Here is a 19,764-nt window from a genome sequence, read left to right on the forward strand (position 1 = left end):
GTGTCTGAAACTTAGGACTTATGGAAATAGATAGAATGATACTATGCCCTTTTCTCACACAAATCACTTAATCCTGCCATCCAGCAACTTTCCCTTTGTTTTATAGTGGTTATTTATTTTGAGTCCTAGTCAGTTTCCTATCAGTCACATTTGCCACTTAGCCTTAAGAGGAGATGAACATATATAGTGAAACTGAAGATTTTTAAATAAGAAGGTTGGGAAGAAACAGATGAATTTATAAGGTTCTTAAGAGAACTGTGTAATTTCTTTCTATTGTTTAGGTTTGGTCGGAAGCGAACATTATCAGCATTTCTGTGCCTAGGAGGACTGGCTTGTCTTATTGTAATGTTTCTTCCAGAAAAGAAAGGTATGCCTTTCAAATTTCTACAAGGGTTTTGAACAGTACTTTTATTACAATGAATCATAATATAGTGGAGAGATGACCATATGGCATGCTTCATTTCTGTGATTGCATATTGTTTAGCAATTGTGTGGGATATAATGGGCCAGATTCTTTCCTTTGCTTCAGCTATTCTCTGGGTGAATAATGTGTGTAGAGGTGCACTATTAATTCTTTCAGGCTATTAAGCTACCATCTGGGGTGACTGAGATGTAGTATTGGTGATGTTAGAGTTGTTTATTTGATGATGAGGAGGACTGATTAGTTCTTCACAGAAAGAAACTTCATCCAAGGTTGCAAATTGCACTCGTCATTACAGCCAACCACAAGATTGCAGAGCAGAGCCACTGGTTCTCAAAGGTGGCTTTGGTACCCCTCAACATCTCCACCATGACTCTCAAGGAACTCCAACAACAAGAATAATGGGGATGGTATTCACTGTTGGTGACAATGGATAGTCTCTTAGTCTTATATAAATGTGAAAACACCTAGTTAGGAAACTGATATTTTTATATATGTGTAGCTTTTCTATGCAAACACAGCTTCAAGAAGGATCCCTTTAGCATTCTAATATAACCTGATTACTGCCCCTGTGTAGACATTCTGTAGCTATTGCTGGTTTTCAATCTCTTTTTTCACTAGCACACCTGAGGTATGCCAGTGATTGCCTTGGGAACTGTGTTTTTGGCCGTGATTTTCTAGAAGGAGGAGTGAGTCACAACAACTCTCTGATGCTGGAGCATGTGATATAACAAGAGCCCTGTCTTAGGGGCTTTTGGATTTTGATAGGGTTCTGTTATGGAGCTTGCACTCCAGTAGGCAATCATTGTGAGACGATTTGACGTAAAGTTTTGATAACTACTGGAAATGCATGAAGAATTCATTTTTTGTCAGAGTATATCAGGTATTAAATACTCCTTTGGTAAATTGCTTCTTGTGGTTCATTTCTGCGTGTCTCATTAAAGACCCCAAGGCCGTGTATTCTCCCTGTTTTATAACCCTCCAGTATATCTACTTTGCTGTTGATTGCCCCCTGAGTTCTATACCTTGAGCCTCGAGTGTAATTTGCTCACTACTTAGAGTTTACCCAATACTTAGAACAGCTTTAAAGTGATTTTCATAGAATCATGGAAACTAGAGAACTGAATAAATTTGCCCATTTTCTATTCTCTAAGCAAATGGGTGCCCCTGCTAATGCTAAGTAGAGGAGGAACTCCCCAGCTATTGCCCTGCCATAGACTTGTAGAACTAGGTGCTCAGTTTTGTTTGTCTTCTGGTAAGACTGTGACGGACTTCAAATCGTTGTAGTTTTATATTCAGCAGATTTTGTTTTGCACAGGTACCTTGAGAATTCAGTTTCGTTTTTTTTTTAAGCTGCAATAATAGTCCAGCTTTCTGTTTATTGCCTCATAGAGAAAAACTTGTCACTAGTCCTATAAACACACCTGTAACCTATCACACCTTCATAAGCCAGGCCAATTAATATCTTTCCTTCCCTCCCACTTATTTGCACACTCCAGGTAACCTATCCCCTAGGACTCTACATGTGGCCCTTTCTTGAAATGATCTCTTCTTATAAATAACAAGACAAAAATCCATGGTGAAGGCAGATGTATGGTCTCCCCTCCAGACCAGCAAGTACCACTCTATTTAATTACAATCTGTTTTAAGAGAGCAGCTTGGACCTTTGTTGATTGTGCCCCTTTATGGACACTGAATAAGAAACAGCATAGCAGAGTATCTTTGGCACTCCACGAATGTGCCTCAGGAGCATGTTACCTCTGTTATACTTAGAAAATGTGGATGTATTGTCTATTTTTAACGATTTCTTAGCTGGGCATGGTGGCTCACACCTGTAATCCCAGCACTTTGGAGGCTGAGGCGGGCGGATCACCTGAGGTCAGGAGTTCGAGACCAGCCTGGCCAACATGGTGAAACCCCATCTCTACTAAAAATACAAAAATTAGTTGGGCATGGTGGCGGGTGCCTGTAATCCTAGCTACTAGGGAGGCTGAGGCAGGAGAATTGCTTGAACCCAGGAGCTGGAGGTTGCAGTGAGCCTAGATGGTGCCATTGTATTCCAGCCTGGGTGACAAGAGCAAAATTCTGTCTCAATTAAAAAAAAAAGATTTCCAGGGAAATTATTTCTATTTTTAATATTTCTACTATTTAACTTTAATAAATAATTTCTATAATTAATAACCATTACTATTAAAATTATCCTCTTCCACTACCATTGAGCCATTGTCTTTCATTTAATTCATCACTAGAGAGAGAATATATGGTCACCTTTTTTGTATAATCCTTTCTATGCTTGCAAAGTCTTCCAGCTATGCCTGAATTTTCTCTTCTTTCAGATAAATAGTAATTGTTCTTTAAACTTTCTTTAAACCTTTTGTATTTACTCTTTAAAATATTTTGTTGACTTTTTTTAATCTCAAGTTTTTCAAAGCTTTAGGCTACATTTATAAAAGTTCTAATAAGTACATATAAAGAAAATGACCTAGCTGTTTGAAAAATTCTGTAGCATCTTGTGTTAGTTTGGAGATTACTCATTTTCTGTTTGCATTTTGTGTTCCTTTGCCCTCACTTTTCCTTACCAAACATGCCTTCAGTCTTGCCTTTCTGCCAACTCAGGTGACCCTCTACCCACCATTATTTTTTAGCACCTGTATTTGATTGTGGTTCTCTGTGTCAGAAGCATTCGTGGAGACTGTGACAATGTATCTCTAGAAGAGATAGCCAGTAAGCCAGAAAATAGATTGTTTGGCATTCCTCAGCCTTTGGTTTATAATTGTTAGACAGAAGTGTCCTGCCCAGTATATATTTGCATGCTGGTTGGCATTGAAGTAAATGTTCTCCTCTGGGAGTAATATTAGCAGGTGGCCACTAATGTTTTTCCCAGATTAGTAATCAGACATTTTACCTGAACTCTGTGCTTGCGTGGAGGATTCTAATTAACCTTAGAACACTTGCTACCATTTATTAAGTGTTAATCAAGTGCTGGATTCTCTTTATATGCAGAAGGTATTATATATTATCCCCATTTTATAAGGAAGCAAAAGCTCAGATTGGTCAAGCAACACGTCCAAGGTTGCATAGCAAGTAAGTAGCACATCCGGGATTCAGATTCTTTCCAACTCTAAAGTCAGTCCTCTTTTGGGAATGCTGTTTTCTCAAACTCTTAGAGAGATTTTTTTGTATGGTTTGTTTTGAGACAGGGTCTCACTCTGTTTCCCAGGCTGGACTGCAATGGTGTGGTCATAGCTCACTGCAGCCTTGACCTCTTGGGCTCAAGCAGTCTTACCACCTCAGTCTCCTGAGTAGCTGGGACTACAGGCATGTGCCAGCCATGCCAGGCTAATTTTTAAATTAAAAAGAAAATTATTTTTGTAGGGTGGTCTGGAACTCCTGGTCTCAAGTGATTCTCCTGCCTTGGCCTCCAAAGTGCTGGGATTATAGGCATGACCATCATGCCTGGCCAGATAAGAGTTTTAGAACCAAAGTATTCGTTGTAAATAATGAAGCTGAAGTCAGAGGATTAATGCTGCCTGATTAAAGCCAGTTCTTAACTCTTTAGTGTGCAGGCCTGATAGGAATTGGCCAGTGTTGAAGAACCTGGGTTATCAGAGTGGCATTGGGCTCTCATTGATGAGGATTATGGCAGTTGTGGTCCTGCCAGAGAATCTGAACAGTAGGAGATCATGGCATGATAAACACGGTTCTTAGTGAGGGAGTGTCCTTAGATTCAGCCCTAGTGGAACCTTCGTATCTCATTTCTTTTCCTAATGTTGGTCTGCACATTTCTTTATTTGACTTCTCTAGTGTCTATGATACAAAAGGTACTATTCATAAACAAAATCTAGTTCCTGGTCTCAAAGAATTTACAATCTAATGAGAGTAATTAGGGATTCAAAAATAATAATAAAAATCAGTACTATATGAGAATTGACAACAAAATGCTATGGGAACTTTAAGCTCAGGCCATGATAGTGATGAAGACCAGCTGACTTGCTTTAAACAACAATAGAACCAGACAAAATATATACATATAAGAAATATTGATTTTCAGACATTGGACAACAGACTGCATAGGACAGGCAATGATCCCTGAGAGGAGAAAATAAACAAAGTAGGCTCTGAAAATGCCCTAGCACATGGTTGCCAAACCACAGTGCAGGGAAGGGAAGCCCAACAAATCATAGCATTCTTACTAAATTGAAGAAACAGAAATTGAAGCTTGGGGAAGCCAAGATGTCTGGAATTTGTTGAGCAAAATACTGGAGAGTAGTAAGATACACAGAGGGAGAACTCCAGAGGTCTGCAGAAGAAACCTCCTAGTCTTTGATTTGAGCATGCATTTGAAGAAACTACTGAGGCCAGGGGGAGACCACCAGAAAGTGGCAGGCAGAACAATCCTTGGATTGTTGAATCCATGAATGGTTTGTGTTCTCTTCAGCCAGTTGCAGAGCATTGGATAGAGACATCCTAGGTCAAAGTCATTTTAGGAAAACCCTGGTTTTTTGTTTGTTTGTTTGTTTGTTTTGCCATAAAAGTGCTTAAAAACAAAACTCAGAAAGATCAGTTGATTCCAAGTAACTTAACTGCATCACGGAACAAAGACCAACAAGACTTAAAGGAACAATAAAGTCCAGCACCCCAAAAAATAACATCAACAACAAAAAAAAAACACATTGAGTGTGTAGCCTCCACTCAAAATCACCAGGCATTCAAATAAGCAGGAAAATACCTCCCACAAGTAGAAGAAAAATCAATAGAAACAAAACCAAAAATGCACAGATGATAGAATTAAGAGACAAGAATATTAAAACAGCTATTATAAATGTACTCCATGTGCTTAAGAATACAAGCAGAATACAAGCAGAGAGGCCAAAGGAAAGAAAAAGACACTTTCATCTAGAGATGAAACATATAATATACGAAAAAAATACAGTAGATGAGATTAGCAACAGGTTAAACACTAAACAGAAGAAAAGATCAGTTAAAGACATAGAAAAACTATACAACATGAAACAAAAAAATTGAATAAAAAACTAACAAAACATCAGTGAGTTGTGGGACAATATCAAGTGACCTACATAAGTGTAATATTAGTCTTAGAAGGAGGGGATAAAGAAAAAGTATTTGCAGAAATGCTCAAATACTTTGCAAATTTGATAAAAACTATAAACACATAATAAGAAAGTGGTCAGTTCATCAAGAGGATAGAGCAGTCCTAACTGTGTTTGTGTATACTTGTAATAAATTTATAGTACACAAAGCAAAAACATATAGAATTGAAAGGCGAAATAGACAAATCCAAGAAACACAATACTTCAGTATCACTTTCTCAATGATTGATAAAAAGGTAAACAGAAAATATAGACTTGAACAACCAATAGGACCTGATTTATAGGTCACTCTACCCTAAACCAATAGAATATGTATTCCATTTGAAGTGCACACAGAACATTTGCCAAGAGAGACCATATTCTAGGCCATAAAACAAGTTTCAATAAGTTTAGAAGAATTGAAAATTTACAAAAACAAGTTAGTTGACCAGAGTAGAATTAAACTAAAAATCACCAACAGAAAGATATCTGGAAGATCCTCAAATATATGGATGTGGAACAACATCCTTCTAAAAACATGTGGATTGAAGAAAAAAATCACAAGGAAAACTGGAAAATATTTTCAATTGAACAGTAAAATGTACCGTATCAGCCCGGCACAGTGGCTCATGCCTGTAATCCCAGCACTTTGGGAGGCCGAGGTGGGTGGATCACTTGAGGTCAGGAGTTCAAGATCAGCCTGGCCAACATGGTGAAACCCTGTCTCTAATAAAAATACAAAAATATTAGCCAGTCATGGTGGTGTGCACCTGTAATCCCAGCTATTTGGGAGGCTGAGGCAGGAGAATCCCTTGAACCCGGGAGGTGGAGGTTGCAGTGAGCCGAGATTGCACCACTGCACTCTACCCTGGGTGACAGAGTGAGACTGTGTCTCAAAAAAATATAAAGTATACTGTATCATAGTTTATGGGAAGCAAATAAAGTAATGCTTAGAGGGAAATTTATATAATTCTTTTAAGTATCAGAAAAAAAGAAAGTTTTCAAATTAATGATCTAAGCTTCCAACTTAAGAAAGTAGATAACAAATTTTAAAAAAGGAGCTAATTAAGCACAATGCAAGCACAGGAAGAAAATAATAAATATAAAAGCAAAAAAATCAATGGAATGAAAACAAACAATGGAGAAAAATCCTTAAGACCAATACAATTATTAAACCTCTAACCAAGATAATAAAGAGAAAAGAAAGAAGACACACATTACCAATATGTGGAATGAAAGAGGGGACATCACTATAGAACCTATAGGCATTAATAAGGGAATATTATGAACATTTTTATGTCAATAAATTCAACTTAGGTAAAATGGGCAAATTTCTTGAAAGATTATAAACTACCAAAGCTTACTTAAAAACATATAGATAACCTGAATAGCACCATATCTACTAAAAAAATTGAATTTGTAGTTAAAAACATTCCCACAAAGAGAATTCTAGGCCCAGATGGCTTTACTGGTAAATTCTGTGAAATGCAAAAGAAATAGCATCAATTGTACACACTTTTCCAGAAAATAAAGAGGAGAGAATAATTCTCCCAGCTTAGCCTCTAAGGGCCAGCAATTACTTTGGTACCTAAACCAAACAAAATAAAGGCATTATAAGAAGAGAAAACTACAGATCAATCTCTCTTACTAATATAGATGTAAAAATCTTAAACAAAATATTAGCAAATTGAGTCCAGCACTGCATAAAAAAGGCAATACATAATGACTAAGCAAGTTTTATCCCACAAATGCAAGGTTGGTTTAACATTTAAAAGCCAATTAGTGGCCAGGTGCTTTGGCTTACGCCTGTAATCCTAGCACTTTGGGAGGCCGAGGCAGGCGGATCACGAGGTCAGGAATTTTCTTAACTTGATAAAGAGTATTAAGGGAAAACCTATAGTAAACATCACATTTACTGGTGAAAGACTGAATACTTATATTCTAAGGTCAGGAAAAAGGCCAGGATGTCCATTCTTACCATTTCTATGGAACATTGTACAAAAAGTACTAGTGAATATAATAAAGCAATAAAAAGAAATTAAAGGGATTTAAATTGGAACAGAAGTAAAACTGTCTTTATTCACCAGACTACATCATGATCACCTTCATAGAAAGTCCTAAGGAATATACAAAAAAGAAATCTATAAGAATTAGTAGATGAGCTTAGCAGAGTCATGTGATAAACAATTTTCTTTCTACATATTAGCAACAAACAGTTAAAACTGAAATAAACCCATGCCATTTATAATAAAATAAAAAATATGAAAAATTTAGGGATAAATTTTATGAAATATGTATATGACTACAAAAAACTTTAAAATGCTGATGAGAAAAATTAAAGAAGATGAACTAAGTAAATTGGTAATAGTAATAATAATAAATAAATAGATTACCATGCTTATGGACCAGAAGATATTAAGATATCAGCACTCCCCAAACTGATTTATCTTCATTCAGTGTGATATCAGTAAAATTTCCATCAGTCTTCTTTTGGTGATAGAAATTAACAAGTTAATACTAAAACTTTTTTTTTTTTTGAGACGGAATCTTGCTCTGTCACACCCAGGCTGGAGTGCAGTAGCGCGATCTCGGCTCACTGCAACTTCTGTCTCCAGGGTTCAAGGGATTCTCCTGCCTCAGCCTCCCAAGTAGCTGGGATTACAGGCACCCGCCATCACGCCCAGCTAATTTTTTGTATTGTTTTAGTAGAGACGGAGTTTCACCATGTTGGTCAGGCTGGTCTCGAACTCCTGATCTCAGGTGATCTGCCCACCTCGGCCTCCCAAAGTGCTGGGATTACAGGTGTGAGCCACCGCTCCTGGCCAATACTAAAATTTTTATGGAAATTCAAAGGATCTGGACTATCCAAAATAATTTTATCAAGGAAAAACAAAGTTGAAGAACTTAACTTACCTGATTATAAGACTTACAATAGGCTGGGCATGGTGGCTCATGCATGTAATCCCAGCACTTTGGGAGGCTGAGGTGGGTGGGTCTCCTGAGGTCAGGAGTTCGAGACCAGCTTGGCCAACATGGTGAAACCCCGTCTCTACTAAAAACACAAAAATTAGCTGGGCGTGGTGGTGCACCTCTGTAATCCCAGCTACTCCGGAGGCTGAGGCAGGAGAATTGCTTGAACTCGGGGGGTAGAGGTTGCAGTGAGCCAAGATCATGCTACTGCACTCCAGCCTGGGCTACAGAGTGAGACTCCATCTCAAAAAAAAAAAAAAAAAAAAGACTTATAATGAAGTTACATTAATCAAGACAGTACAATATTGGCATAGGAATGTCTCTATAGATAATGGAACAGAATTGAGTATGAAATAGAACCACATATATGGTCAATTGATTTTTTTTGACAGAGCTGAGGTTTCATTCACCTTTTAAAAATATTTTACTCAGTCATAATATACATACAGAAAAGTGCTCATGGTCAATTAATTTTTGATGAAAATGACATGTTAATTCAATGAGGAAAACATAACCTTTTTAAAAAACAGTGCTGAAATAATTGGATCTCCATATACAAAAAATATAACTTCAACCTGTAAATCACATTATATGCAGTAATAAACTTGAAATGGTTGTTTAACTGAAATGTAAATGCTAAAACTGTGTTGTACAACTACTAGAAGAGAACATAGGAGAAAAATCTTAGTGACTTTGAGTTAGGCAAATATTTCTTAACTAGGACACCAAAAGCACAAAAAGAAAAAAAATTCATGACCTAGACTTCATAAAGTTAAAAACTTTTGCTTTTTAAAAGACTCTATTACAGAAATGAAAAGTAAGACACAAACTGGGAGAAAATATCTGTAAAACATGTATCTGATAAAAGACTTGTATCCAGAATATAGAAAGGACTCTAATAATAAAGAAAAAATAGGCAAAAGATTTGAATGGATGCTTTTCCAAACAGATATAAAAATGGCAAATAAATATGGGGAAAGTTGTTCAACATCATCAGACATTAGGGAAATGGAAATTGAAACCACAATATCAGGATCATCATGGCGGACAGAAAGCAGGAGTAGATTGCTGCTCTGACTCAGATGAACAGAGCACTGTGTGGAGGCTCGCATCATGAACTTTAGCTCCAGATTGACAGCAAGAACAAACCAGCAATCCCGAGAGGACCCACAGTCCCTCTGAAGGAAGCTGACTGCTCCTGCAGGACCCGGAGACATTCCAAATACTGAGTGCCCCAATTTCGGAAGTGGGAAAGGGAGATCCTCCTCTCCTGAACACATACCCCCACTGGAGAAACTGCAGGAGAAGTTTCCCACCTTACCTGGAGCTGAGTCAATTAAGACAGCCAGCAAAATACAGGGGTGGAGGAAGCAGCAGGGAAGGCCCTGGGAGCTCGCTGGTTCCCTAAGGAGGCCATTCCTGCCTGGCACCACAGGGATCCCTTGGGAGGGTGGCCTAGCCCTGCCCCCACCTGACAGCCTTCCCTCCCCACCCTGGTAGCTGAAGGCAAAAGACATAAAATCTTGGGAGTTCTAGGGCCCCACCCACTGCTGGTTCCTCTCCATACTACCATAGCTGGTGCTCTCTGGATAGGTGCCACCTCCCAGCAGGAAGCCAACTAGCACAAAAATAGAGCATTAAATCACAAAAAACTGGCCGCGCACAGTGGCTTACACCTGTAATCCCAGCACTATGGGAGGCTGAGGCGGGCAGATCACAAGGTCAGGAGTTCGAGACCAGCCTGGCCAAGATGGTGAAACACCGTCTCTCCTAAAAATATAAAAATTAGCCAGGCATAGTGGCACGCAGCTGTAGTCCCAGCTACTCGGGAGACTGAGGCAGAAGAATTGCTTGAACCCAGGAGGCGGAGATTGCCATGAACCAAGATCGTGCCACTGCACTCCAGCCTGGGCGACAGAGCGAGACTCCGTCTCAAAAAACAAACAAACAAAAATCCCCACAAAAGCTAAGAACCCTCACGGAGTCCATTGCACCCTCCTGGCACCTCCACCAGAACAGGCACTGTTATCCACGGCTGAGAGACCCATAGACAGTTCACATCACTGGACTCTATACAGACAACCCCCAGTTCCAGCCCGGAGCCAGGTAGACTCGCTGGGTGGCTAGACCCAGAAGAGAGACAACAATCACTGCAGTTTGGTTCACAGGAAGCCACATCCATAGGAAAAGGGGGAGAGTACTACATCAAAGGAATACCCCATGAGACAAAAGAATCTGAACAGCAGCCTTCAGCCTAGACCTTCCCTCTGACAGATAAAAGGTTAGTTATTAAATTGAGGCACCAGGAAAAGGCAAAGCCCAGTGCAAGGAGCTCCAAAAAATGATACAAGAAGTGAAGGGAGAAATATTCAAGGAAATAGATAGCTTAAATAAAAAACAGTGAAAACTTCAGGAAACATTGGACACACTTATAGAAATGCAAAATGCTCGGGAAAGTCTCAGCTATAGAATTGAACAAGCAGAAGAAAGAAATTCCAAGCTCTAAGACAAGGTTTTTGAATTAACCCAATCCAACAAAGACAAAGAAAAAAGAATAAGAAAATATGAACAAAGCCTCCAAGAAGTCTGGGGTTATGTTAAATGACCAAACCAAAGAATAATTGGTGTTCCTGAGGAAGAAGAGAAATCTGAAAGTTTGGAAAACATATTTGGGGGATTAATCAAGGAAAACTTCCCTGGCCTTGCTAGAGACCTAGACATCCAAATACAAGAAGTACAAAGAATACCTGGGAAGTTCATCACAAAAAGATCATCACCTAGGCCCATTGTCATCAGGTTATCTAAAGTTAAGACAAAGGAAACAATCTTAAGAAACTGTGAGACAGAAGCAGCAGGTAACCCATAAAGGAAAACTTCTCAGATTAACGGCAGATTTCTCAGCAGAAACGCTACAAGCTAGAAGGGGTTGGGGCCCTGTCTTCAGCCTCCTCAAACAGAACAATTATCAGCCAAGAATTTTGTGTCCAGTGAAATTAAGCATCAAATATGAAGGAAAGATAGTCTTTTTTAGACAAATAAATGCTGAGAGAATTCGCCACTACCAAACTACCACTACAAGAACTGCTAAAAGGAGCTCTAAATCTTGAAACAAATCCTGGAAACACATCAAAACAGAAACTCTTTAAAGCATAAATCACTCAGGACCTATAAAACAAAATACAAGTTAAAAAGCCAAAACAACCAAAAACCCAAGGTAGACAGGCAAAAAATAGCACAATGAACGCAAGGGTACCTCATGTCTCAATACTAACATTGAATGTAAATGGCCTAACTGCTCCACTTAAAAGATACAGAACTGCAAAATGGATAAGAACTCACCAAGCAACTATCTGCTGCCTTAGGAGACTCACCTAACACATTAAGGACTCACATAAACTTAAGGTAAAGGGGTGGAAAAAGGCATTTCATGCAAATGGACACAAAAAGTGAGCAGGGTAGCTATTCTTATATCAGACAAAACAAACTAAAGCAACAGTGGTTAAAAGAGACAAAGAGGGACATTATATAACGGCAAAAGCCCTTGTCCAACAGGAAAATATCACAATCCTAAACATATATGCACCTAACACTAGAGCTCTCAAATTTATAAAACAATTACTAATAGATCTAGGAAATGAGATAGACAGCAACATAATAATAATGGAGGACTTTCAGTACTCCACTGACAGCACTAGACAGGTCATCAAGACAAAATCAACAAAGAAATAATGGATTTAAACTATACCTTGGAACAAATGGACTTAACAGATATATACAGAACATTTCATGCAACAACCACAGAATACACATTCTATTCAACAGCACATGGAACTTTCTCCAAGATAGACCATATGATAAGCCCTAAAACGAGCCTCAATAAATTTAAGAAATTTGAAATTATATCAAGCACTCTCTTAGACCACAGTAGAATAAAACTGGAAATCAACTCCAAAAGGAACCTTCAAACCCACACAAATACATGGAAATTAAATAACCTGCTCCTGAATGAGCATCAGGTCAAAAACAAAATCAAGATGGAAATTAAAAAATTCTTCGAACTGAACGACAGTAATGACACAACCTATCAAAACCTCTGTGATACAGCAAAGGCAGTGCTAAGAGGAAAGTTCATACCCCTAAACACCTACATCAAAAAGACTGAAAGAGTACAAAGTGACATTCTACGGTCACACCTCAAGGAACTAGAGAAACAAGAACAAACCAAACCCAAACCCAGCAGAAGAAAGGAAATAACCAAGATCAGAGCAGAACTAAATGAAACAAACAAACAAACAAATATGAAAGATAAATGAAACAAAAAGCCAGTTATTTGAAAAGATAAGTATAATTGATAGATCATTAGCAAGATTAACCAAGAAAAGAGAGAAAATCCAAATAACCTCATTAAGAAATGATACAGGAGACATTACAACTGACACCACTGAAATACAAAAGATCATTCAAGGCGACTGTGAACAGCTTCACACACATAAACTAGAAAACCTAGGAAGAGATGGATAAGTTCATGGAAAAATAAAACCCTCCTAGTTTAAATAAGGAATAATTAGATACCCTGAACAGACCAATAACAAGCAACGAGATTGAAATGGTAATTTAAAAATTACCAACAAAAAAAAGTCCAGGACCAGACAGATTTACAGCAGAATTCTACCAGACATTTAACGAACTGGTACCAATCCTTTTGACACTATTCCACGAGACAGAGAAAGAAGGAACCTTCCCTAACTCATTCTGTGAAGCCAGCATCACCCTAATACCAAAACCAGGAAAGGACATAACCAAAAAAGAAAACTACAGACTGATATCCTTGATGAACATAGTTGCTAAAATCCTTAACAAAATACCAGCTAACCAAATCCAACAACATATCAAAAAGATAATCCACCATGATCAAGTGGGTTTCATACCAGGGAAGCAGGGATGATTTAACACATGCAAGTCAATGTGATACACCATATAAACAGAATTAAAAACAAAAATCACGTGATCATCTCAATAGATGCAGAAAAAGCATTAGACAAAACCCAGCATCCCTTTATGATTATAACTTGGCATACGAGGGACATACCTCAATGTAACAAAAGCCATCTATGACAAATCCACAGCCAACATAATACTGAAAACTTGAAAGCATTCCCTCTGAGAACTGGAACAAGACAAGAATGACCACTCTCACCACTCCTCTTCGACATAGTACTGGAGGTCCTAACCAGAGCAATCAGACAAGAGAAAGAAATAAAGGGCATCCAAATCAGTAAAGAGGAAGTCAAACTGTCACCGTTTGCTGATGATATGATTGTTTACCTCAGAAATCCTAAAGACTCCTCCAGAAAGCTCCTAGAACTGATAAAAGAATTCAGCAAAGTTTCTGGATACAAGATTAATGTACAGAAATCAGTAGCTTTTCTATACACCAATGGCAGCCAAGCAGAAAATCAAATCAAGAACTCAACCCCTTTATGGTAGCTGCCAAAAAATAAAATACTTAGAAATATACCTAACCAAGGAGTTGAAAAACCTCTACAAGGAAAACTACAAAACACTGCTGAAAGAAATCATAGATTACACAAATAAATAGAAAAACATTCCATGTTCATGGATGGGTAGAATCAATATTGTGAAAATTGCCAAAAACAATCTACAAATTCAATGCAATCCTCATTAAAATACCACCACCATTCCTCACAGAATTAGAAAAAACAATTCTAAAATTCATATGGAACCAAAAAAGAGCCCACATAGCCAAAGCAAGACTAAGCAAAAAGAACAAATCTGGAGGCATCTCACTACCTGATTTCAAACTATACTATAGGGCCATAGTCACAAAACAGCATGATAGTGGTATAAAAATAGGCATATAGACCAATGGAACAGAATAGAGAACTCAGAAATAAATCCAAATACTTACAGCCAACTGATTTTCAAGAAAGCAAACAAAAACATAAAGTGGGGAAAGGACACCCTTTTCAACATATGGTGCTGGGATAATTGGCTAGCCACATGTAGGAGAATGAAATTGGATACTCATTTCTCACCTATACAAAAATCAACTCAAGATGGATTAAGGACTTAAATCTAAGACTGGAAACTATAAAAATACTAGAAGATAACCTTGGAAAAACCCTTCTAGATATTGGCTTAGGCAAGGATTTCATGACCAAGAACTCAAAAACAAATGCAATAAAAACAAAGATAAATAGTTGGGACTGACTGTACAGCTGTATCAGCTGCTCGTAGGACATGTCCAGCAGCTGCTCGAGGTCCACGCCGTGGTGATACATCCTCTTCGCAGACTGCAGAAAAACAGCAGATTTGTGATTTAACTCGGAGTTTTCTGGGATCAAACAGTAGCTTTGTTTACAGTCCTGGGTATGTCTTTATCAGCAGCATGAAAACAGACTAAGAAGGAGGAGCCAAGATGGCCGAATAGGAACAGCTCTGGTCTACAGCTCCCAGCGTGAGCGAAGCAGAAGACGGGTGATTTCTGCATTTCCATCTGAGGTACCGGGTTTATCTCACTAGGGAGTGCCAGACAGTGGGCGCAGGACAGTGGGTGCAGTGCACCGTGCGCAAGCCAAAGCAGGGCTAGGCATTGCCTCACTTGGGAAGTGCAAGGGGTCAGGGAGTTCCCTTTCCTGGTCAAGGAAAGGGGTGACAGATGGTACCTGGAAAATCGGGTCACTCCCACCCGAATACTGCGCTTTTCTGACGGGCTTAGGAAACCAGGAGATTATATCCTGCACCTGGCTCGGAGGGTCCTACGCCCACGGAGTCTCACTGATTGCTAGCACAGCAGTCTGAGATTCAACTGCAAGGCAGCAGCAAGGCTGCGGGAGAGGCGCCCGCCATTGCCCAGGCTTGCTTAGGTAAACAAAGCAGCCGGGAAGCTTGAACTGGGTGGAGCCCACCACAGCTCAAGGAGGCCTGCCTGCCTCTGTAGGCTCCACCTCTAGGGGGCAGGGCACAGACAAACGAAAAGACAGCAGCAACCTCTGCAAACTTAAATGTCCCTGTCATTTTGAAGAGAGCTTTGAAGAGAGCAGTGGTTCTCTCAGCACACAGCTGGAGATCTGAGAACAAGCAGACTACCTCCTCAAGTGGGTCCCTGACCCCTGACCCCCGAGCAGCCTAATTGGGCGGCACCCCCCAGTGGGGGCAGACTGACACCTCACCCGGCAGGCTACTCCTCTGAGACAAAACTTCCAGAGGAATGATCAGACAGCAGCATTCGCGGTTCACGATAATCCACTGTTCTGCAGACACCACTGCTGATACCCAGGCAAACAGGGTCTGGAGTGGACCTCTAGCAAACTCCAACAGACCTGCAGCTGAGGGTCCTGTCTGTTAGAAGGAAAACTAACAAACAGAAAGGACATCCACACCAAAAACCCATCTGTACATCACCATCATCAAAGACCAAAAGTAGATAAAACCACAAAGATGGGGAAAAAACAGAGCAGAAAAACTGGAAACTCTAAAAAGCAGAGCACCTTTCCTCCTCCAAAGGAACGCAGTTCCTCACCAGCAACAGAACAAAGCTGGACGGAGAATGACTTTGAAGAGTTGAGAGAAGGCTTCAGACGATCAAACTACTCTGAGCTACAGGAGGAAATTCAAACCAAAGGCAAAGAAGTTGAAAACTTTGAAAAAGATTTAGACGAATGTATAACTAGAATAACCAATACAGAGAAGTGCTTAAAGGAGCTGATGGAGCTGAAAGCCAAGGCTCGAGAACTACGTGAAGAATGCAGAAGCCTCAGGAGCCAATGTGATCAACTGGAAGAAAGGGTATCAGTGATGGAAGATGAAATGAATGAAATGAAGCGAGAAGGGAAGTTTAGAGAAAAAAGAATAAAAAGAAACGAACAAAGCTTCCAAGAAATATGGGACTATGTGAAAAGACCAAATCTATGTCCAATTGGTGTACCTAAAAGTGACAGGGAGAATGGAACCAAGTTGGAAAACACTCTGCAGGATATTATCCAGGAGAACTTCCCCAATCTAGCAAGGCAGGCCAACATTCAGATTCAGGAAATACAGAGAACGCCACTAAAATACTCCTCGAGAAGAGCAACTCCAAGACATGTAATTGTCAGATTCACCAAAGTTGAAATGAAGGAAAAAATGTTAAGGGCAGCCAGAGAGAAAGGTTGGGTTACCCACAAAGGGAAGCCCATCAGACTAACAGCGGATCTCTTGGCAGAAACTCTACAAGCCAGAAGAGAGTGGGGGTGAATATTCAACATTCTTAAAGAAAAGAATTTTCAACCCAGAATTTCATATCCAGCCAAACTAAGCTTCATAAGTGAAGGAGAAATAAAATCCTTTACAGACAAGCAAATGCTGAGAGATTTTGTCACCACCAGGCCTGCCCTAAAAGAGCTCCTGAAGGAAGCACTAAACATGGAAAGAAACAACCGGTACCAGCCACTGCAAAATCATGCCAAAATGTAAAGACCATCGAGACTAGGAAGAAACTGCATCAACTAATGAGCAAAATAACCAGCTAACATCATAATGACAGGATCAAATTCACACATAACAATATTAACTTTAAATGTAAATGGACTAAATGCTCCAATTAAAAGACACAGACTGGCAAATTGGATAAAGAGTCAAGACCCATCAGTGTGCTGTATTCAGGAAGCCCATCTCACATGCAGAGACACACATAGGCTCAAAATAAAAGGATGGAGGAAGGTCTACCAAGCCAATGGAAAACAAAAAAAGGCAGGGGTTGCAATCCTAGTCTCTGATAAAACAGACTTTAAACCAACAAGGTCAAAAGAGACAAGGCCATTACATAATGGTAAAGGGATCAATTCAACAAGAAGAGCTAACTATCCTAAGTATATATGCATCCAATACAGGAGCACCCAGATTCATAAAGCAAGTCCTGAGTGACCTACAAAGAGACTTAGACTCCCACACAATAATAATGGGAGACTTTAACACCCCACTGTCAACATTAGACAGATCAACGAGACAGAAAGTTAACAAGGATACCCAGGAATTGAACTCAGCTCTGCACCAAGCAGACCTAATAGACATCTACAGAACTCTCCACCCCAAATCAACAGAATATACATTTTTTTCAGCACCACACCACACCTATTCCAAAATTGACCACATAGTTGGAAATAAAGCTCTCCTCAGCAAATGTAAAAGAACAGAAATTATAACAAACTGTGTCTCAGACCACAGTGCAATCAAACTAGAACTCAGGATTAAGAAACTCACTCAAAACCACTCAACTACATGGAAACTGAGCAACCTGCTCCCGAATGACTACTGGGTACATAATGAAATGAAGGCAGAAATAAAGATGTTCTTTGAAACCAACGAGAACAAAGACACAACATACCAGAATCTCTGGGACACATTCAAAGTAGTGTGTAGAGGGAAATTTATAGCACTAAATGCCCAAGAGAGAAAGCAGGAAAGATCCAAAATTGACACCCTAACATCACAATTAAAAGAACTAGAAAAGCAAGAGCAAACACATTCAAAAGCTAGCAGAAGGCAAGAAATAACTAAAATCAGAGCAGAACTGAAGGAAATAGAGACACAAAAAACCCTTCAAAAAATTAATGAATCCAGGAGCTGGTTTTTTGAAAGGATCAACAAAATTGATAGACCGCTAGCAAGACTAATAAAGAAAAAAAGAGAGAAGAATCAAATAGACGCAATAAAAAATGATAAAAGGGATATCACCACCGATCCCACAGAAATACAAACTACCATCAGAGAATACTACAAACACCTCTACGCAAATAAACTAGAAAATCTAGAAGAAATGGATAAATTCCTCTACACATACACCCTCCCAAGACTAAACCAGGAAGAAGTTGAATCTCTGAATAGACCAGTAACAGGCTCTGAAACTGTGGCAATAATCAATAGCTTACCAACCAAAAAGAGTCCCGGACCAGATGGATTCACAGCCGAATTCTACCAGAGGTACAAGGAGGAACTGGTACCATTCCTTCTGAAACTATTCCAATCAATAGAAAAAGAGGGAATCCTCCTTAACTCATTTTATGAGGCCAGCATGATCCTGATACCAAAGCCGGGCAGAGACACAACCAAAAAAGAGAATTTTAGACCAATATCCTTGATGAACATTGATGCAAAAATCCTCAATAAAATACTGGCAAACCAAATCCAGCAGCACAGCAAAAAGCTTATCCACCATGATCAAGTGGGCTTCATCCCTGGGATGCAAGGCTGGTTCAATATATGCAAATCAATAAATGTAATCCAGCATATAAACAGAACCAAAGACAAAAACCACATGATTATCTCAATAGATGCAGAAAAGGCCTTTGACAAAATTCAACAACCTGTCATGCTAAAAACTCTCAATAAATTAGGTATTGATGAGACATATCTCAAAATAATAAGAGCTATCTATGACAAACCCACAGGCAATATCATACTGAATGGGCAAAAACTGGAAGCATTCCCTTTGAAAACTGGCACAAGACAGGGATGCCCTCTCTCACCACTCCTATTCAACATAGTGTTGGAAGTTCTGGCCAGGGCAATTAGGCAGGAGAAGGAAATAAAGAGTATTCAATTAGGAAAAGAGGCAGTCAAATTGTCCCTGTTTGCAGATGACATGATTGTATATCTAGAAAACCCCACTGTCTCAGCCCAAAATCTCCTTAAGCTGATAAACAACTTCAGCAAAGTCTCAGGATACAAAATCAAAGTACAAAAATCACAAGCATTCTTATACACCAATAACACACAATCAGAGAGCCAAATCATGAGTGAACTGCCATTCACAATTGCTTCAAAGAGAATAAAATACTTAGGAATCCAACTTTCAAGGGACGTGAAGGACCTCTTCAAGGAGAACTACAAACCACTGCTCAAGGAAATAAAAAAGGATACAAACAAATGGAAGAACCTTCCATGCTCATGGGTAGGAAGAATCAATATCGTGAAAATGGCCATACTGCCCAAGGTAATTTATAGATTCAATGCCATCCCCATCAAGCTACCAATGACTTTCTTCACAGAATTGGAAAAAAACTACTTTAAAGTTCACATGGAACCAAAAAAGAGCCCGGATCACCAAGTCAATCCTAGGCCAAAAGAACAAAGCTGGAGGCATCACACTACCTGACTTCAAACTATACTACAAGGCTACAATAACCAAAACAGCATGGTACTGGTACCAAAACAGAGATATAGATCAATGGAACAGAACACAGCCCTCAGAAATAACGCTGCATTTCTACAACTATCTGAGAA

The 19,764-nt window shown here is 39.3% G+C and overlaps 1 protein-coding gene across 4 annotated transcripts in view; it reads left to right on the plus strand.

Annotated features, from left to right (window-relative positions):
• Positions 1–19,764, plus strand: part of SLC22A15 (solute carrier family 22 member 15) — a 93,219-nt gene that overhangs the window by 60,742 nt on the left and 12,713 nt on the right. For all 4 annotated transcript variants that reach the window (XR_010152677.1, XR_010152673.1, XM_001148217.6 and 1 more), the window contains one exon: positions 282–367. Coding sequence is in view for 2 of the 4 variants with exons in the window: in XM_001148217.6 (XP_001148217.1) it covers positions 282–367 (86 nt within the window). In the remaining 2 variants the exon portion in view is untranslated. The remainder of the gene's footprint in view (positions 1–281; positions 368–19,764) is intronic.

The sequence above is a fragment of the Pan troglodytes genome, chromosome 1, assembly GCF_028858775.2.
Source record: "Pan troglodytes isolate AG18354 chromosome 1, NHGRI_mPanTro3-v2.0_pri, whole genome shotgun sequence".
Lineage (NCBI taxonomy): Eukaryota > Metazoa > Chordata > Mammalia > Primates > Hominidae > Pan > Pan troglodytes.